The sequence below is a fragment of the Monocercomonoides exilis genome, assembly GCF_001643675.1.
Source record: "Monocercomonoides exilis strain PA203 chromosome Unknown scaffold31-1199392, whole genome shotgun sequence".
NCBI lineage: Eukaryota > Preaxostyla > Oxymonadida > Polymastigidae > Monocercomonoides > Monocercomonoides exilis.
Window position 1 is genome coordinate 156,829 of NW_027150576.1, and position 21,143 is coordinate 177,971.

The 21,143-nt window shown below is 34.7% G+C and overlaps 6 protein-coding genes across 6 annotated transcripts; 1 reads left to right on the forward strand and 5 right to left on the reverse strand.

The window, feature by feature from the left end:
* Positions 1 to 5,451: 5,451 nt before the first annotated feature.
* MONOS_1760 (uncharacterized protein) lies at positions 5,452 to 7,067 on the forward strand (the record flags this gene model as incomplete). Its single annotated transcript, XM_067870534.1, has 4 exons — positions 5,452 to 5,461; positions 5,712 to 6,065; positions 6,229 to 6,425; positions 6,519 to 7,067. 4 exons carry the CDS (start codon positions 5,452 to 5,454, stop codon positions 7,065 to 7,067), a joined length of 1,110 nt encoding a protein of 369 aa, XP_067724829.1.
* A 780-nt stretch (positions 7,068 to 7,847) lies between these two features.
* Positions 7,848 to 10,266, reverse strand: MONOS_1761 (uncharacterized protein). The gene is made up of 5 exons (XM_067870545.1): positions 10,190 to 10,266; positions 10,027 to 10,069; positions 9,331 to 9,951; positions 8,772 to 9,265; positions 7,848 to 8,715 (listed from the first exon to the last, which is right to left on the reverse strand). The coding sequence occupies exons 1-5, from the start codon at positions 10,199 to 10,201 to the stop codon at positions 7,951 to 7,953; spliced, it is 1,935 nt and encodes a 644-aa protein (XP_067724830.1). The 5' UTR covers positions 10,202 to 10,266; the 3' UTR covers positions 7,848 to 7,950.
* A 2,097-nt stretch (positions 10,267 to 12,363) lies between these two features.
* MONOS_1762 (uncharacterized protein) lies at positions 12,364 to 12,915 on the reverse strand (the record flags this gene model as incomplete). Its single annotated transcript, XM_067870556.1, has 1 exon — positions 12,364 to 12,915. One exon carries the CDS (start codon positions 12,913 to 12,915, stop codon positions 12,364 to 12,366), a length of 552 nt encoding a protein of 183 aa, XP_067724831.1.
* Positions 12,916 to 14,181: 1,266 nt separating this feature from the next.
* MONOS_1763 (putative Uncharacterized transposase-like protein) lies at positions 14,182 to 14,850 on the reverse strand (the record flags this gene model as incomplete). Its single annotated transcript, XM_067870567.1, has 1 exon — positions 14,182 to 14,850. The coding sequence occupies one exon, from the start codon at positions 14,848 to 14,850 to the stop codon at positions 14,182 to 14,184; it is 669 nt and encodes a 222-aa protein (XP_067724832.1).
* A 1,776-nt stretch (positions 14,851 to 16,626) lies between these two features.
* MONOS_1764 (uncharacterized protein) lies at positions 16,627 to 17,463 on the reverse strand (the record flags this gene model as incomplete). Its single annotated transcript, XM_067870578.1, has 1 exon — positions 16,627 to 17,463. The coding sequence occupies one exon, from the start codon at positions 17,461 to 17,463 to the stop codon at positions 16,627 to 16,629; it is 837 nt and encodes a 278-aa protein (XP_067724833.1).
* A 54-nt stretch (positions 17,464 to 17,517) lies between these two features.
* Positions 17,518 to 17,877, reverse strand: MONOS_17779 (uncharacterized protein; the record flags this gene model as incomplete). The annotated part of the gene is made up of 1 exon (XM_067870732.1): positions 17,518 to 17,877. One exon carries the CDS (start codon positions 17,875 to 17,877, stop codon positions 17,518 to 17,520), a length of 360 nt encoding a protein of 119 aa, XP_067724834.1.
* Positions 17,878 to 21,143: the final 3,266 nt, after the last annotated feature.

Genomic DNA, 21,143 nt, shown 5'->3' on the forward strand with positions numbered 1-21,143 from the left:
CTCAAATGAATTCATAATCTTTTGTCAGTGACAAACAAACTTAGAAAAACCAACAACCCGAAAAAAGTTTTAATTTCAAAAATAATCACCCATATTTAAGGAAAAGTCAGAAATTTGAATTTCAGATATAATTACTACACCTAATCTCTGATTGGGGGAAAGATGGGGGATTAGCTCCTCCATCTCTGATTAGTGCCTCCCCAGAGAAGATTAGGTTATAGCAAGGGGGCTTGTTAAGTTTGAATTTAAACGAAAAAATTTGTTCAAATTTTTATTCATTTCAAGAAAATTTCTTTTTATAAATAAAAATAAGATCATTACCAGAATTTTTTTGTTATGAGTGTTATCAAAAATAAAACAAAACAATGATTGATAAACATTAGACATCAAATGATGGCATTTGATTATATAATAATAGAAAATCGTTTAGAGCGGATTGCAACTATTGCATTATATAAAAAGGCAAAAATAGTGGATGCAGCGTTTCTACACGAGTTCAGCCGTTCAGCCATTAATAGAGCAATTACCGCATTGAAAAACAAAAGAAGAATAAGCAAAATAGGTCACTCAGAGCTGCTGAAAGATGAGGAAAAGAAAACAGTTGAGCTAGTTATTCGTTGCGAAAGTTCAAGCAGAGTGACTATTTCTGTTTCTCAAATGAAACAATTGGTTTGCTTTTTCATTCATAAACAGATTAAATTTTATTGTTATCTTTTTACAGATGGAATCTGTCATTTCTGATAGACAAAAAACCCTATTCGAAGAAAAAAAAGAAGAAGTTGAAATTTCCATATCATTGCCCTACTCATTCATTAAAAGAAATCCACACCTCAAAGTATCTTTTCCACGAAACGTTAATATTCAGCAATAAGCTGTATCAAATAAACAGACTCTCCAGCCTTTCTACGAACTTCTTCAACATCTTCATAATACAAACGAATATTCTTCTTCATTGATATTTAATACCGACAAATCTTCCCTTCGCCTTTCAGATACCACTTTGAAGCTTGTTGCGCATCCTTCAGATTCACCAGCAGAATTTAACAAAACTCCAATGAACATTCCAAACGCCACATTATGCGTGGCAGCTGCTGCAGACAGTTATTCTTTGAAAAGTATCGTATTATGGCTTTCAAAGAAGATTCCAGCCGAATTGCGTGTGATGCTCAGCTCGTCAATAAATATCTGGGAAGACAACGATGGCTGGATGACTGATGCAATATTAAGAAGATAGGAAGAAGATTTTCACCTTCCAGGAATCGTAGAAAGACGAACTCTTTTGAACAAAGATGTGGAAAAATGCCTTCTTCTGCTGGACTCTCATCCATCAAGTGTTCAGCCAGACATTTGGTGAAAATTCTCTGATACCTCCATAGATGTGGTGGCTTTCATCCCTCACAGCACACACCTCACTCATCCTCTCGACCGTGGAGTTTTTGCAGTCTTCAAAAAATGTTAAAACACAAAATATGTCGTTCCTTCTTCTTTATCTGTCTCTCTTCGAAGAAAAGCAATTGTAGATGCTCTTCCCTAGCCTCTACAAACAGCATTATTGCTTGAAACAATTGTTTCTTCGTTTATCAAAAGTGGAGTATTATCAAGTCAATGGCATGCTGTTCTTTCTATATTGCCTGATGAGCCTTCTGTAACATTGAAGAAAAAAAGCCACAGATTTGGTTTTCATGGAAAAATAATCACCGATCAAGATTTTTTGGATGAATGGAGAAATCAAAAGAAAATGAAAGTAGAGAAGATAATGAATGATGATAATGGAAAAACTGTGGAAAAAAAATTGTTTGAGGATGAAAAACATAAGAAAATGAAGATTATACGAAAAAAGTGTTCTTTGATGATAATTCTGGAGATGAAAGAAAACAAGAAAATTCCAGAAAAATAATCAAAAGAGAGTTGATTGACTATATTTATTTCTATTGATTTTTTTTTTAAGAAACAAACATGCTGTAGTGAAATATAAATTTTTTTATTTTTTTATTCCCATATAAAAAAAATATCCGGATAAAAAAACCACCCTATAATGGATTGTTTTTTTGATCTGTGGTAATTTTTCAGATCTTTTCACACATATATTTGCATTAATAAAAAAAACAGAACTTTTCAATCCTTCATTGTGAAGATATTTTCAAAATATCTATCTAAATATATATCTTAATTGAAAAATAAAAAATCAGAAAAAATGAACAAGTGGATCAACTGAATATATTTCATCCAAAAATCGTCATCAGTGATATAATGCTTCAATTCATCACTGATTTTTGAGTAATCTTGTTGTCACTTATCAAAGTTTTTTTCCTACGTGCTAATTTGGATGAATATGAAACAAAAGTTACATGGTTTTCGCAACTTCAATTTTCAAAGTTGCTTGTCAACAACTTATTCAACAATACATTTGCAATGCCATATAATGATGATTGTGACATGAAAAAAACTTAAATAAAAAATCCTCAAAAACAAATTATTCTTCACAAATCTTTCAAAAATAATTTTCAAAATATTTATTAATTTTTTTTTTAATTTTTTTTTAATTTTTTTTTTTAATTTTTTTTTTTTATTTTTATTTTATTTTATTTGTATTCTTATTTTTATTCTTATTTTTATTTTTATTCTTATTTTTATTTTTATTTATTAATAATGATTATATTTTTATTTTTCATTTTTCGAAAAGAAATTTCGAGCCCATTCGTTAGATTCAATTCACAATTTCAATGTAATATTCCTTGTATCGATCAGCTACAAGTCTGAATTCTCCTTTGCCTATCACATCATTTCTCTCTTGTACTAAGATGCCCTTGCAGTCAATTCTATTAAAGTCAGCATTTCGTAATACGTAGTGTAACCTTATCAGATTGAAGAAATTGTTTAAAGATTGCAGCGCAGTTTGTGAGAATTGTGTTTCTCTGGATATTTTTTTTTCATTTTCGCGTAACTCATTTGCCTTTATCATGCATCTGCATCCTTTTGCAAATTCCACGATATATCGTGGAGATAATTTCAACTCTGGGAATGAACAGTTAATTCGGTCAACATCTGATTGAGAAATTTCTTCTTTAACTTCTTCAATAGCCTTTTTATCTGCTGAATGATTGCTGGATGAACAGCTGCTCGATTGGCATTCCTGTTTTCCACTTAACAGCAATCCCAAAATATTTGAGAAAATATAAGATCCGCTTTTGGACTTCATCGTTAAAAATGCATCAATTTTATTGATTCCCCATTCCACACAATCAACCCCGAACCTCAATACAGAACCAATTAAACAAATTCTGCTCAAAGTTGATTTCTTGAAGAATTCTTTTGCATATGTTTCCCATGTTTCAGCTTCCCAATGATATTCACTTTGTATAACAAGTTTCTCTTTGATTGTATCTTCGAGATTTTTATTGAACTGAGTTTCTAAAATATCCATGAGCTCCTTATCGGAAAAACCTTCATCATCTGCTCTTTTATCAAATCCTTTCGCTTTTTCCTTAATGTGAATTTTGATATCATCTATATATCTTGCCACATTAGCTTTTTCAATGTAAAACAATTTTCGTGTTGGGCTATCAATAATAAGTTTGCATTTGCTAATTTTCACACCAAGAATTGGTTCTGTCTCTGATGCAAACTTGATTTTGTATTGAAATGCACATTTATTCAGGAATTTTCGCAGCTGGCTCATTGCAGTTAGCTCCTCCAAAGAATTATCTTGCAAGCATCTTTCAAATGCTTCCAATATGATATTAGCTCTGCCTGTCATCAGGAAAAACTCTTCTTTGCTTGATAAAGAAACACTATATTTCATGTCATTTTCAGCACTTCTGAGGCGTTCACACAAAGATTCCATCTTCTCTATTGTCGTAAGTTCTCCAAATTTTTTTGAATTGACAAAGTCATTGAAGTTTTGCAATTCACCCCTGTTGACACTTTCTATTTTCACTTTATTCGATTCCTTTTCAAAATAGACAATGCACATCCTGCTCTCCTTTCCGCAGTCACATCCATAATGTTCCATGGCTCTGTTTAAAAGTGAAATTGATCCTGCTAAATTTATTGACTGATCAATAACAGGCTGATATCTCCTTTCCAGCGTTTCATAGTTCTCCCTAAGTTTTGTATTTTGATAAATTGCATGGAAGCGAGCAAAGGGAACAAACAGTTTCGCAATGTGCCATTCTGGAATGATATTGTGATAGTCCTTTCTTTTTTCAAATTCATATGCTTCATAAGGATAATCATATTTCTGTTCGGATTTATCTCTTAATTGTTTTTCATAAGCATTTTTCAAGCTTTCTTCTGCTTCCAAGCATTTAATATTTCTGTTGAGTAGTTTTTGCAAAAATCTTTTCATTGGTAACAGTGAATCGTTGAGTCCTATAAAGCATTCTTTGTCCTTATGGATAGTATCAACACAAGGAATATATTCATCTGATGTAATATGCAAGGGTTCACTTGCCTCAATTTTGCTTTCTCTATCTGACGTTGAAGAGGGTCTTTTGCATTCCAAGGAAAATCTTTGCAATTTTATGAAATCGTCTGGATATTCATGTAATACTTTGATTTTTGTAATATCATTTGCGATTTCTTTCAAAAGATTCACTTTTTTACATTTTAAAAATACATCAATCGGACGATTGAATTTGTTGCTAACAAATTCGACAAAAAGGTTAAGATCAGATAATAGCTTTTCGGTTACAAATCCCTTTCTTAAATCCACTTTCAGCGAATCGACTTTTCTTAAGATCTGATTTTGATCATCATGTTCTAATAATGAGAATGTTTCTTGAAGGCGAAAAATAGCACTGTCCTGCATGCTAGGTGGAATGCATAGATTTAATACGTTTGATTCTGAAAACTTTTGTGCGACTTTCATTTCAAAACCAAAAATTTGTGTTACCATATTAAATAACTTAACGCCCACAATAAAACATTCAGGAAATATCAACAATTTCGAAAAAACTCACTATTTTGTCCGACACTTTTCCAACTTAACTATCACTATGAATGGTTCATGATTATGCAATTAAAAAATGTTTCGTATACCCATAATTAAAATAGCATTTATATTGTTTTGGACAAACAGAACTTTTTGAGAAATTGCAGGGGAAAATATGTGAAAGGTATTACGGAGATCTTTGTTTTTATTTAGAAAAACAATGGATAGGGAAAGAAGCTAAATTGATTTGTCTTTGCTGTTGGTGAAGATTTGATATTATCTACGAAAGTTTGCTATTAGTAATTGCATCTACGTGAGGAAAGGTAACTCATTCAAACAGAAATTGAAAGAAGTGGAGAGAAATTGGAGATACACAAAATTCATTGAAATGTCAAGAAATTGGAAATAGAAAAAGAAGGTGCAAAAGATTTTGAGAAGAAAGAGGAATTATCATTGAAAAGTGCAGAAGAAAAAGAAGAGAAATATGTTTTCTTGAGCATTTCTATCACAGAAATCATATGTTTATAAGTTTGATGATGCATTAATAACGCTTCGAGAGGTGATGAGGTGGATGGGAGGCGACTGCTGGCTATCGATTGCGCTAGTGAGAAAATACGTCGCTGTTTGATTTGCGCCGTTTCACATGCTCAATGAAAAGGATTAATAATTAGAGAGGCGAAACCTAACAATATATTGAGTCTGTCAGCGAAAAGAAGTCAGATCTCATCTCATTCAGCTTTGTTTGATCAATTTTCTTTTTCTTCTTTTGTTCATTCAGCGATAAACCCAGGGCTTATACGAGCGAAGTTTGGAACTGGGGTTTCTTTACTACATATCTGTGCGATAAAGGCTCTGCTGTCTCTGTCACAAAAGGGAACAGAGATTCAAGCTCCTTACAAGTCATCCCGCTTCTATCGGAGTGTGGAGGCGATTCTGAGTTGTGCAGTAAGACAGAAGGCAGATATCTTGTCGATGAAGTGCATTGCGTTTGTTCTGGCGACTGGACAGGTTCTGTTTCCGGGGAAGGCAAACAACGAGATGCTAAAGCGGATTTCAGGAGGCAAAGCGAATGCTGCGGAACAAGCCGAGGACAAAGGGAACGAGCAGAAAGCGAACAGACGCTTTGGCGATAGTATGAAATTCATTTGAAACATTTTTTGATCCGGTTGAGGAAGCGAAGGCCACAAAGACGATTGTCTATTAGAAACCTTCATTTCCTATTTGCAAGATGCTGTTTGATGATGTAAATCTTTCTCTTCTCTCTGATTCTTCTGGTATGAGCACCTTCTGAACAGTTAGCATGCAAACGAGAGAAGGCGAACCGCTGCTAAGCGGACTTGTATCACTCATTGAAGGCTGCCAGAGTATCAACCCATATAAAAGCATTACCATAAAAGATGCTATTCATCTCCTGTTTTTTTGCCAAAGCGCAATGCACCAGACGAATCAGCAAAAGAAGATAGCAATAAATAAAAATACTGTTTCTGGAACGGTATTTGCTTCTTCTTCTTCTTCTTATATTTATTCTTCAAATTCTTTTTTTTTTTTTTCACTTCAATTTCTTCATTTTCTCACAACCATTCAGCTAGCAACATTTCTCGCTTCTCCTCTTCTTCACCTCGACTATCATCGCTTTCTTTCTTTCTTTCTTTCTTTCTTTCTTTCTTTCTTTCTTTCTTTCTTTCTTTCTTTCTTTCTTCTTCTTCTTCTTCCTCTTCCTCTTCCTCTTCCTCTTCCTCTTCCTCTTCCTCTTCCTCTTCCTCTTCCTCTTCCTCTTCCTCTTCCTCTTCCTCTTCCTCTTCCTCTTCCTCTTCGTCTTCGTCTTCATCATCATCATCTTCTTCTTCTTCTTCCTCTTCTTCCTCTTCTTCTTCTTCCTCCTCTTCCTCTTCCTCTTCCTCTTCCTCTTCCTCTTCCTCTTCCTCTTCCTCTTCCTCTTCCTCTTCGTCTTCATCATCATCATCTTCTTCTTCTTCTTCCTCTTCCTCCTCTTCATTTCTTTCTCCTTTATTTTCATTCATCTTCACGCCCGCCTCTTCTTCTTCCTCTTCTTCCTCTTCTTCTTCTTCCTCCTCTTCCTCTTCATCTTCTTCTTCTTCTTTCCCATTTCAAAGCCGTTTTTGTCCTCGTCTGATAATCCGTCCAATCAAAGAGGATTTATCAATGCTTTCCCTTTCTTAAGTCATCGCTTCCATGCACAATGTGGAAGAGAGATGCGATACACAATCACAGCTTCTTATGGCTCCGCTGTGAAATTTATGCCAATTGGAACATTCAAAGTGATCAAGTGCATAAAGCAGACATAAGGAAAATTAGACAAAGAAGTCAAAGAATATTATGTTGGTGAATGACAATCAAGCAGATAACAATCAAAATGAAGAAAATGCGCAACCAAGCAAGCTTAAAACGCATTTACTGAATTATTTTCTTCAGTTTCCAAAGCCTCGCTCACCACTCTTTCATCCCCCAAGACAGAAGAGGCGTGTTGTGAACTGTATGACCACAAAAGGCACATCTGTTTGAGACAGCCGGATTTGATAGGAGAGAGAAGCTTAAGTCAAAGAAATAAAAAAAGTTTGGAGTGAAACAAAAGAAATTGGGGAAAAAATATTATTTTTTATTGAAGCAGAAAGAGATACAAAAAAGGAAACAAGGAGAAAAATTATTGGAAAAAAGAAGCAGAACGGAGGAGATATTGAAGATATTTAAGAATCTTAAAAATGATGAATTCGGAATTTTTTTGTAACAATCCATCCGAAGAAGATTTTTGATGAAGAGTTGAATGCAACTGGACAAAAGCCTGAAGCTTTCTTTATTTTATTTTATTTTATTTATTTATTTATTTATTTATTTATTTATTTTGTTTGTTTGTTTGTTTGTTTGTTTGTTTCATTTCAACAAAGTGAATAAAAAATCATCAGAAAAAAACATGCATATGAATGTTGAATTTGAAATGGCACAAAAAGAAAAGTAAAAATATAAAATTTAAGTTACAAAAATTTGTGTGTTTAATGTTATTACGCGAACACAAAATAGTCTTCCAAGTCTGTTGAAATATCAGCTCCAAGAACAAAATCATAAAACGGAAGATCATTATAAAAACTAGTGATAACATCTTCGTATCCTTCTTCTTCCATCTTTTCAATTAATTCCTTTTGTGCTGCTTTTCTTCTTGATTCCTCAATTTCTAATTCCTCCTTTCCTTTCAATCTTTCTGTCATCATGAAATTAAATTTCAAACATTTCTGTGTAAATCTATCTTCCAGCGTCGCCCAGCTCATTTCCTCCAAAATCAGATCAAATGCTCCCCCCTTCAGCAAGCCATGATCATTCACATTCGACAGTTCAGCCATTGACTTGAATAGAGAAATACAAACTCCAAAAATTTCTCTTTCTGTCTCTCTTGTAGTTCTGCAAAGCCTGACAAGGCAACGAATTAATTCAACATTTTCGTCATTTAACAATTCAATGTGCAAATAAATGAAATCCAACAAAGTGATCCATCTATTTATAATTTCCACTTCGTACATTTCGTTTCCCTTTTTTTCCTCCTTTATCTTCTTCCAATCTACACACTCCCTCAGTTCATCCAACTCTCTCGCAGCTTCTCTTACAAAATGCAGTTCATCCAACACAATTGTCCCCAAACTTGTATCATTATAGTAGCTGTACATTAAGAATTTCCATGCCGAATGATAGGCGAGTCGCGTCAAATTTCTATTTTCCTGGTGATATTGGATTATCTGTTTGATTTCATTCAGATACAGCTCTTTTGGAACTTTCTAATAAAAATCGAAAAAAATCAATAGCTTCAAAAAGGAAATAGAAGTGTTCAAACAATATATTTGTTAATGTTGCTCAGCGCCAGCAAAGCTATTTCCACTTCTTTTTGTGTTTCCTCATCTTCTTCTTTCTTCAATGTAGCTTTCAGAAGGCAAGGCACGCAAATTGAAAGTAATACAGATGAGAAGTCATAATCAAGAGTTAGACAGCATTCGCAAAGATCAACAAGAAGCTTTTCATCTTCTTCTTCTTTTTTCTTCACTTCTTCTTTAATCATCTTCTCAAATCTTCCGCATAGCAAAGATTGTTTAAAATTTGATTCTAATTCGGATTTTACAACATGGAAGTATCCAACTTGCTTCAGTAACATAAGAGCTGTTTTCATCGTTAATTTCTCTCCCTCGATCATTTGGTTGATTTTGTCGAATGCTTCTTTACTGAAAATTGAATAAAGTTCAAATGCATCAATTTCATTCATCAGTTTATTCATTTCTTCAATTTTTTTTCTCTGCTCCTCTTCACTGCAACGTCCCAGTTCAAAAAGCAATTCTGAAAATAAAGAAAAGAAAAAAATAATCGAATTTCTAAAGAACTCTTCGCGAAAAGATACAAACGATTCGCTTTTGCAGTGGTCGTCATCTCCTCAATTTTTTCTTCATGCTCTTCATGCTCTTCATGCTCTTCATGCTCTTCAGGCTCTTTCGTCTCTTTCGGCTCTTTCGGCTCTTTCGTCTCTTTCTGCTCTTTCGATTCTTTCGGCTCTTTCGTCTCTTTCTGCTCTTTCGATTCTTTCGGCTCTTTCGATTCTTTCGATTCTTTCGGCTCTTTCGTCTCTTTCTGCTCTTTCGATTCTTTCGGCTCTTTCGATTCTTTCGATTCTTTCGGCTCTTTCGTCTCTTTCGATTCTTTCGGCTCTTTCTGCTCTTTCGTCTCTTTCGATTCTTCCGGCTCTTTCGTCTCTTTCGTCTCTTTCGATTCTTTCGGCTCTCTCGATTCTTCCGGCTCTTTCGTCTCTTTCGATTCTTTCGGCTCTTCCGGCTCTTTCTGCTCTTTCGGCTCTCTCGATTCTTCCGGCTCTTTCGTCTCTTTCGATTCTTTCGGCTCTTCCGGCTCTTTCTGCTCTTTCGGCTCTCTCGATTCTTTCGTCTCTTCTCGCTTTTTCTTTTCTTCTGGCTCATCCTTCTCTTCCGGTTTTTTCGTCTCTTGAGTCTCTTTTGCTTTGCGTTGCACCAGATCTGAAAGAGAAGTTGAAAAAAATTTAAAATAAAAGGCATTTTTCAAAGAATTCAAATATAACTATAGTAACACACTTTTTATAGCTTTAAATACACCATTTTTCTTAGCTTTGTGAAACTAATTGATGAATGAAAATTGTTTATTTTTCATTTACACAAAAGACAAAATATAAGTAGAGAGAAAAAAATAAATTGGAGTAAAAACATTGCAAAGTCATTAAAGTCTCTGCGTTCACACAATTCTATTCATTGTTTGATTTTTGACAAGAAAATTCGAAGATAATTTGCTATCAATTTATTTTCTAAAAATGTTATGGCTGCTTAAAAATGGATTATTTTTTTTAAAAATAATTCAAACGTATTAGATACAATGCAGATTTGATCACATAATTCAAATTGAAATATTAATTAAAAATTTTGGGGGTAATTTAAAATACATCTGTTCATTTGAATTGACTGGCTTATTTTTAAAATCTTTATCCAATTTTTAATTAAATGTTCAAAACTTGAAAAAGAATAACATTAAATAATTAACATTAAAGATTGATATAAAATACTGAAGTTTATTTTGATTTTCTTTTAGAAAAAAATTTGATCTTTCAATAATCTTCTTCGAAAAAATTAAATAATTCAATAATTCATTTGAAATGCTTTTCTTTCTCATGCAATCGAAAATATGAGCTTTATAATGCGAGTGTGCATGTCTATCACAATTAAAAATTCATTTTTCCCAATATACAAATCATAAAAGCTTCTGAAAACTTTCAGTTTTTTTCTTCGCAATTGTGAACTGTTTCTTTAAAACTGAAGCACCAACAACAACTTCTGTTCCATTATGCTCAGTCATCATTGGTAATTACTGCTTATTTCGTTCTTAGCAACAGCAATTTTCAAACAATATTGTTTTTCATTTTTCACCTTGCTGAAAAACAATGTTAAAAATCATTAACGAGAAATATATAATACACTGAATGTTAAAAGGTATATGTGGTTCTTTTTCAAAATTTCGTTTTGAGTATTAAACATTTCTATTTTTGACAAAATTTTCTTTTTCGATATTTATCTTCTTTTTTAGCCGATTACACAATTTTCTTTCGTGCCTAAAGCACAGAAAACCTTTCATATGTGGATGCTCAAAAATTTGATGCATTTTTATCCTTAGAATTACTTGCAAATTCATATAAAATAATTTTAATCACACAATTTATTCTCTCTCGTCCTTTTCTTCAATTATCTTTCCAACTCACTCAAAACACCATCGACTGTTCAATCTTCCCTTTTAACAACACCTCTTCCACTTCTCTCTCGCGTTCAATTCATCTTTTTTTCACCAAACACGCTCTTCATCAAATGCTGCTGTAATTCATGTGGGAAATGAATCACAACGAGATATACAGGAAGATTGACTTCATTCTATGCAAGTAGCCATTGCTTTGAGTGGTGTGTACGGGAATAATCAAGATGTGGATCATGTGATGGAGATGATCAAAAAGTGAGTTGCACAAATGCAAATCTCACAATCACTTCTTTTTCATTCAACAAATATCATTCAAATGATCATGGAGGAACAATACGTTGCGATTACCTGCTGAAAATTGACATTATAAAATCCAATTTCACAAGTTGCACTGCTCTGCATGGAGGAGCCACTTGCATAGCTTATCCACAATCCAATTCTTACTGGTCATTCTCAGATAACAGAGTGGAAAGTTGTTAAATAACTGATTGGTGTGGAACGGGTTGGCATTTTGCGCTACAAACTATTTCAACAAGTGCACAATTCCTGTTTTCCAAATGCAAGTGTATCGCAAATTCCGGTGGTGATTCTGCTTGCTCTTTAACATTTGCAAATCCACCAAACAATAAACCGAATCAGTTTTTGATTGATGATTGCCAATTTATAAATAATAAATTGACTGCATCTGCCAATTATGGAGGAGCTGCTATTTATTTTCAGTCAACTTATTCCTGGATGAGTGGTGCAAAATTCATCATATTCTGCTTCTTCGATGGCAACACTGCCAAAAATGACAGAGGGAATGATGTGTTCTTTAATTGAAGCAGCATAACCCAATCTCCGTTTGAGAATTGTGGATCAACAACCCTATCGAAAAGAGTTTGGAACAACAACACAGCTGATAATGAGACTGTCAACAGCTGGCTCCCTCTTATTACAACATACAAAATTGTTGCAAGTAATGGAACTGACGCTCATCTCTGCGGAATAACACAACTTAGACCATGCGCCACAATAGAATATGCTCTTTTGTACATGACAGATACCAAAGAGACCTCTCTCACCCTCCTCGGCTCAACTTTTATTCCTGCTCAAACACTCACATTCAGCGCAACTGACTCAAAAATTACAGGAAATGGAACAGATCCCACCACCATTGCTTCAAGTAGTATCCCTCAACCAGCTTCTTCTTCTTCCTCCTCTTCACCAGATCCATCTGCCTCGTCTGCCCTCTTCCAACAAACGCAGGGCTCCCTCACAGTTTCTGCCCTCGCCATTACCCACAACTCCTCAAATCCCATCACCCCCATCCTCTTCCACCTCTCCGGTAACTCCCCTTCGCTCAACCTCAACACAACCACCATCACCGGAACAACCTCCATAACAATAAAAACACCCCTCTTCTTCCTCACTGCTGGCTCCCTCGCCCTCAACCACACAGCAATCTCCAGTCTCCCCCTCAACAGCCAAAGCATCTTCCACCTCACCTCCCTCACCGCTCCCCTCACCCTCAACTCCTCCAGCATCACCGATATCATTTCCACTGCCACCCCCACCAGCTGTGTCCTCTCCTCTGCCACCTCCACTGCCCTCTCCTTCTCCCTCACCAACCGCACCATGGCAAATATCACCTCAGAACAGTTGAGCCAACAAACTGCCACAGATGGCGGGTGCATCTCATTCTCCTCATCTGCATATGTCAACCCGTTTTCGGTGAGCAACACCATCTTCTCCACCTGCTCTGTGAGCGAAAGGAAAACGGATATCGAGAAAATAAAGGAGGAAAAAATTGAAGAGAATGTGGGATGCTTCTGAAAACAGAAGCGAAGGTACAAAGAAGATTCGCTATTCTTTGAAAAGAAAAAGAACAGAAATATTGATGAGGATGAGTTTGAAAAGGAAGAAAGAAATGATAACGAAAATAAAGAAGATGAGTGAAGTAATAAGAAAGAGAGAGGCTTAATTTAAGAAAAAGAGATAGATCATTTTGAAATTATGAGATTACGACAAAAAAAGAATGATCGAAAAAATGAAAGGAAATAAGGAAAAAGGAAAAAGGAAAAGGAAATATATCTGCGATTCTGTAACTGCAACATTTAAGTACAATGTTTATTGTGATTATGGATTCTGTATAATGAAACACTCGCATAAAACAAATTAATTCATCAGAATTTTCAGAATATTATTGTTTTCTTTTTATCATTTAAGCAAAAACGATAAAAATTATCTTTAAAGTGAATTATTCTTCACATAAACCTCGAAACAAATAGTAATTTCACTTTATATGCAAATTGTTTATTTAACATTTATTTAATTTATACTTGCTTTCACGCTTCCGTATTATTATCAAAATATCTTTTGAAAAACTGTCAAAAAAGGTTTGATTTTTCTTTTATTTACACTTTATTTTTGTGAGTGTTTTTTGATTGTTTTATTTTCATTTCCCACAATTATTATTAATTTGAATGATCTTTTCTAATTTGAATAAGGATGGTGATTTTTAATTTTTGGCCTTTAATTTGAATTAAGTGGTCTTTATTCAAATTAACATAGGTTTATAAAAAAAACCTCCATTAATTCAATTTTCCCAATTTAATCTGCATTGTATCTATTGACTAAATGAGAGATCAACTGGCATGTATTTTATAAAGTATTTGCAACAAAACCTGAGTGACGTACTGACTTTTGATGTAATGTTTTTGATTTTTGACGGAAGTGACAAAAAATTTCACGCAATTAAAATAGATACTTTTAAATTTGAAAATTTGTTTCTTATTGGTGAAATAATGGTATATGCTGAAAATATGGTGATGCTATAATTCCTTTATTTCTTGTATATAGCAATTGTTAATACCGTATAATGTTGATTTATGCATTTCTTTTTTATCGGAAATGAGTGTGTGATGTGAGGGGGAGGGGGGGGGGGAGGGGGGGGAATCCTTTAAAAACGAAAATATAATGGGAAAAAATAACAAAATTAATATTATAAATTTTTAGGGTTCGTAATCAGAAGTTTTTTCTTCTTCTTGTGAAAGGCCCGATGTTTCTTCATCGCTGTTTTCATTATTGATTATGTCATCGATTGTTGGCAATTCTTCTTCGCTGTTTTCTGAATCATTTTCCACTTGCTCATGTTTTTCATTTTCTATCTCGTATTCACTGACAAATTCCAAAATTTTCAAGAAATTGTATTCTTTCGAGTCTTTAACCAAAACCATGGCAAGGTGATCTGCAATTAGGGACTTTCGAACTCCGTACGGGGGAAATGCTTTTCGCAAAGTTCCCCATAAACCTTTGATGGTGTTTGTGCATGCTTTTGTAACCGGGTCAACAAAATTCCTTTTGTGGCAGACTGTTCTGTGTTCATATCCTAATGTATTTAAGCATTCGTATGCCTTCCACTCATCGCTCATGATGATTGTTTCAGGCTTAATGTATTCAAGAATAATTGGAAGGAGCGTTTCTTTTGTTCTGTTTGGGACAATCATCACAAATCGAGGTCCTGCTCCTCCACCGTCAAGCCTTTCCACTCCGCCAAACAACCGAATTTGCTCTTTTCTTCTTCCCCTTCTATTCTTTCTTCTACGCCAGACAGCCTCATCTATTTCGATAATTTTTCCTTTTCCTCCAATATGTATTTGCTTTGAATTCCATATCTTCATGCACACTACCCTCAAAACGCTAGCCCAAAATGCAACTGTATTGCGATTAATGCCAATCAATTCTGCAGTTTTGTTAAAAGAAATTCCAACCCACTGTAACAAAAGTGTTCTTTAAGTTTTTCCCAACCCTATTTTGCTTTTTGAAAACACAGTCCCATCAAAAACAGATTTTTTGATTTTGCAGTGAGAATAGTTCCAATATCTGTAGTTTTTATCGTTCATTTGGATTGTCATCCGTCTTCGGCATTTCTTGCACACAAAAACCTCGCCTTTGAAAAAAACCATGTAAAACCAATCCCACGTCAAATCTTCGTTGTGAAAAATGACTTATAACTCACTCGTCGAGCATATCTCTCTTTCTGGAGCTGCCATCAAATGGGTGATTTTTTTTGACATCATAAAAAAAGATGAAAAATCGAAAAAATAAAATCTATAGTGGTATTTATTGATCATAAAAAATAAATGTATTTTTTCAAGTCTTTAGCTTTTATTTCTGTTATATATATTTGTTTTATTTATTAATGTTAAAAAATACATACCTCTTTAATGTTTTTGATTAAAAAGGATTTTTACGATCAGGTTTCAAAAAAAAAAATTGAAAAATCAATCTTTAAAAGGAAAATAGATATTTCTAAACTGGAAAAACAAAACATTGAAAAGAAAAAATTGAAAAGAAAAAATTGAAAAGAAGAACAGAAAAGAAGAACAGAAAAGAAGAAAAGAAAACAAAATTATTTAGACAAATTTGACATTAATTATTATTTTTCTTTTTTTTCCCTCACCTTTGTATAGCCAACAAATCTCCGTTCATTTTATTCGATTCATCAGATTTATCAAACATAAACAGATAAAGTGGAATATTGGATTAAGCCAAATTCAAAAGCTTGTTCCCTCACATTTCTCTGATTAAAATTGTTGCAAACAATGGAATTGATGCTGATGCATGTGGCAGACACCAACAGATCCCATGTGCCACAGTGGAGTGTGCTCTCAACGGATTCATTTCCCTCCTCCAAGACGCCTCCCTCACCCTCCTCACCTCAACATTTGTTCCAACTCAAATACTCACTTTCGAAGCGGTTAACACTAAATCACTTTGACAATGAACTTTTTCTAATTTCTATATTATTTCTTTCATTTTCTTATTTTCACCATTATCCATATCATAGAAAAATTCATAATCTTTCAAAGCATTTCATTTGAGGAATATATCATCATTTATTTTTCAAGGAGCATGATATCAGCACAGATTATATTATTTCTTTGTCATTTTTTCATCCAATTTCGCTTCTTCATCCAATGAAAATTACGTTCGTTGAAAAACAGTAATTATCGTTCTCATTTCTTCGGTCATATCAGAAAGTTCTTCAAAAACATTTATTTCCTCAGCATACATATTTCAACATGCTTGTATCCGATTCACTTAACCGCCTTTTATAAATTCTCTTTAAATAAGCCTTTTCTTCAAAATTGATTTTCTTCCTCATTTCATTTTCAATAATTTGTTGTGATTTTGTAGTTGTGAAATCTGCCGAAGATCATTTTGGAACCCATCCATTTCATAAAAGAATTGTTTCAAAGCTCTTTCTGTTTTCACTGCAAATGCTTCAGCTTCCAAATGAAAAAGTCAGATTCGTTCTCCTTCCTTTGATGAATGTCTTCTGATCTGATATTCCAGATCAAAATTATTCATTTCATTGACGTGTTAGGTTGGTTGAAATTCTATTTCAGAATAAATAATTATCTGTGCTTCTGAATAGGAATGAAAGACGAGGCCTAATGATGAATTTGACGTGTGCTGAATGAAAGAGAAGGAGATGAAGATAGAGCAGGAAGTGAGAGAAGAGAAAGAGAGCCAGGAGAAGCAGAATTAGCAGAAGATGGATGTACAGCTTGAGAAAAGAGGGAAGGAGATTGAGATATTCTGAGAGAAGGAAAAGATTGCTGTTGGATGTTCATAAACAAGGACGAATTGACAAGTGATGAAGTACAATGAGAAAGAGGATGAAGAGCAATATTTGTATTTGCTGCAAAATCAGCAGCTGAATCAAAAGGAGCAACAAAATTGAGTGTAGGGTATTTCTGCATCAGATCCATCTCCATTGAATTCTGCGACATGAAGAAAGACACCAACTTTGAGAACGACAGAGCATCTCTTCGTTCAGGAACACTGCTCTGATTGAATGTTCTAATCCCTTTCTCCTTCTGAAACAGCAGAGGTGATCCTTTCCCTGCTCCTTTCCTTCCCTTTCTGTGTGTTTCTTCTGCTTCCTCTTTGTCTGGCCACCAGCCTTTCTTCTTCATCCCCCTTCCTCTTCGCAGATCCGCCCTGCTCTGCCTCAGCCCACTCTTCAGCGCACTCATCTGATCCAGCTGCGTTCTTGTCTGCCTCGAGTCGACTGCTGCATACACAGGCACTTTCATCATCTTCCACACAAATTGCCCAGTTTCCTCGCTTTTAATGCGAACATAGCGGCAAGACACATCCAGTTCATCGCTCAAAGCTTCAAAGTCAGAATTAACAAGGTTATTCAATATGCAGTCCAATTTCCGCTCTCTTGTTAAAAATGGCGTTTGGCTTTCTTTCACCTCTTGCTGCGCCTCACTTGCCATTTAATTCTCCTTCTGGTTGGTCGGCGTGCCTGTCTCAAGGTGTGGTTGTAGTATTCATTGGATGCTGCAAAACAGATTCTTGTCTTTTTCTTCTTTCTCCATTTTTCTGCTCTCCCGCTTTTCTTTCTCATTCATCTTCTTCTGTATCTCCTGCTTTTTCATCAGCGGAAGCAGTTTATCTCTCTGATAATCAGATTCCAATGAACTGAACATGATCTTTGCTTCTTCATCGTCCACTTTCCCTTTCTCGTTCTGAAGCTCATCTTGCATCGCCCTTGTCACTTCTCTGTTGAAATTCTTCATCCCCATCACGCCCAATATCACCACTCCTCCTCCTCCTCCCGCTCCACCTCCTCCAACAGCAGGTGATAGCTGTATTGTTGATGCACCAACAGCTCCTCTTCCCATCTCCATCTCTTGACTGTCCACAATCAATGCTCTCCCTCCGACTCCTCTCCATCCTCCGTCAATTCGCTTCCCTCGTGTAAAGTGTATCGTTCCAAAGTTTCCTCTTCCTGAAATTTATTGTTTAGGCTGTGAAGAAGGAAATGGTGAAGGAGAGGAATTTGTTGCTGCTTTTGATGTTGTTTTTGCTGTGCTCGTGATGAAAGTGGATCTGTTTTGGCTCATTGGAATGTATTTCGTCTTTTCGGCCGTTTCTTATTGATTCTTTGGTGTTTGTATTCTTTTCTGCTTTTTTTTTGTCTTTGCTTTTGAAGCAACTTCTTTGGGGTTGTTCATTAAATCCTCCAATATCACTTCTTTGTCCTCATCTTTCGCGTTATCTTCATCGCCTTCAACTTCTTCCTTTTCTCCAGATTCTTCGCACAACGCTCCACCATCCGAAATTATGCAAACAGTGTAAGCACATCAAATATATCCGGCTATGGAACAAAATATTGCATTTTCCTTCTTTTTCTGCTGTTGCATCATCCTCTTCATCTGCTGCTCTTCTTATGTCAGGAATAAGTTGCGAAAAAATCAACGCAACGAGGAAGAAGAAAATAGTGAAGAGGGCAATGACTTTGGGGCTGCTTCAACTTGTGCACAACGGTTGATATAGCATCGGATGAGGAGAGTGTGTATTGCTCTTATGCGGAGAGCCATTGCAAACTCAGAGCGATGGGGTGGTTTTGGATGGAGAGAGAGGTCAGTTTCTGCTGGAGAAGATGAGGAAGATAAAGATGAAGGAGAGGGTGAAGGAGATGATTGAGGAAGAGAAAGAAAAGATTCGTTTTGCATTGAAGAAGGAGATGTGCCTGTTCCTGTGCCAATGCCAGCAATTGAACGAGTCAAAAAGGTTTATATTGAATTTTGATTGCTTTTTCTCAGTCTTTGTCTTTGAGGCACATAAGACGAATTCTGAAGAGTTGCTTCTTATGGGGGAAGGATCACAGGAAATGGCAGACGCGGTGCATGTTTTCTTTTGAAGTCTACTATGATTTCTTCGATTTCTGCTTTTTCGGCTCTTTCTTGTGAAGAATTCACTTCTGACTGTTCGGATGAAGAAAAAGATGAAGATGACAAGTTTTTTATTTTTTCTTTCTCGAAGAATTTAACTGTTGCTGCTTTTGATGACAATGTTGAAGAAGAAGAAGAAGAAGAAGAAGAAGCAATATTTGACTAAAGTAGATTTTGTGTATTTTTGGCTATGCGATTCATAACAGGCGTGCTTGTAGCTGAATAAGCAAGTGAATTGTGAGAAGGCGAATTTTGTGTTTGCAAACCGAGAAATGAGGAAGATGGTTGATTGAATGAAGGAGGATTATAAAAAGAAGAGAAAGAAGTAGAAGAGGAAAAAGAAAAAAGGGTTGAGAATTGTGAAATCAGTCGAACGATATTTACGATGTTGAGAATAATTTGCGTGATGTTGTTGATTGGCCAAAATGTCTCATTTGATGTATAAACTTCAGATTGGTTTGAAAAACTCAATCACAATATTTGTGACAAACAGATTTTTGAAAATCAATCTTGCTGTATTTCTTCAAAGTCAATTCCCTTTCTTTTTGCGATTTCCTCTCCATTCCTCTCAAAAATAGAAAACATTAATATTTCTTAATTTCCTTCCTCTTCCATTCCCCTCTTCCATTCAGCTCACAAACTTCTCAGAAAATATCAATCCCCTCCTTTTCTTCTCTTTCCCTGTCTCTTCCATATAACATTCTTCTCCTCTCAAAAATTACCCCTCTTCCGATCTAACATTTCGCAATTGTCCTCTTCTTTCAAGCTTTTGCCCCCCTTTCCTTCTTTTCAAAATCCATATCTCCCATCAACAATAATCACCTTCTTTATCGTCCCCAACTTTTTCTCTATATATTTACTATATATTTTCCTCCGAATCTCCACCCACTCTTTCCCACCCCTTTGCCTCAGAATTTCTTTCATTCAAAAACCCCTCTTGAAATATAAACATTCCGTAAAACTCTCAACCCCCACCCCCTGCCACAAAAAATATTCTTCCATCTCTTCTCTGCCCCATATTCCACCTGTGCAAGGTGTTGATGAGATAGACATCAAATACTTCTTTTGGTGGTTGAGAATATTATTAAAGGAGATGATCATGACAAAAATAGAAAAAACACATCCTGACAGGCAACACAATGTGTACTGGCTGAAAAGACCCTCCAGTGAGATATATGAAATGTTATGTGGAGAAGGATGAAACGTTGCATTCAACCATTCTGAGACTGAAATGAAGAGATTGATTTATTTTTGGAATGATGATGGCTGTAGAAATGAGTGTGCTTGGCAAAAAGCAGTCGAAGAGCGGTTTGGTCTTTATTTATTTTTCTTTATATGAACATTTATCTGTTGATGTTTTTGTGTTTCTTTCAGGGCAGGAGGTGGAAATGAATGAAAATGAGAAAAAGCTGGATATCGTGTTATGCAGAATTGACATCGAATTGGGAGAGAGAATTCATAGAAAGTCCACAGGACAGAGGGATTGAGAAGGAAATTAGAGATGTTAATTTCTTTTGAAGCAGTTGGATTTATAAAACAAACAAAAACCTCTTCTTTTCGAGAAAAGAAGAAACATTTAAAGGAGAAAAGGATATTAGAAAGGACGATATGTTAGTCAGCGCAAGATCTGTGTAAATTTATTGATTCAATTCACAATTTTCAATATCAACGAATCAATTTTTTTTCTTTTTCAATAACAATATGAAACACATTTTTTAATTTGCAATTGTTATATTCCATTCTCGTAATTATAGTTATCATGTTTTTGAAATCAGTTAACTAAAGTTTTATAATGTATTTCGAATTATCGATATTTTTGAATAAATTTCTTATATTTTTTTCAAAATTTGTTAGAAAAACGATTGGAAACAAATTTATTTCAACAAACAATAAATAACAACAATATATTTAACTATAATTTTATGTATTTTCATATAAAGAGTATCTCATCAATCCCACCCTTAATGAAAATTTTTTATGATCAAACGTCGGAATTTTTTATGATATCAAAAAAAATCACCCAAATTAGAAAATTGAAGATCACATACCATTAATTGTATAATTTAATGTATTGATCTAAAACTTTGTGATTTTTTATTTCCACTCAGAACAAACTTCGATCAATATCTTTTGCTATTATTTCCTTATTATTTGTTTAACATTTGTTTTAACCTTGTTTTTTTCAATTATTCACATTCCCGTATAATAAGTACACCAAA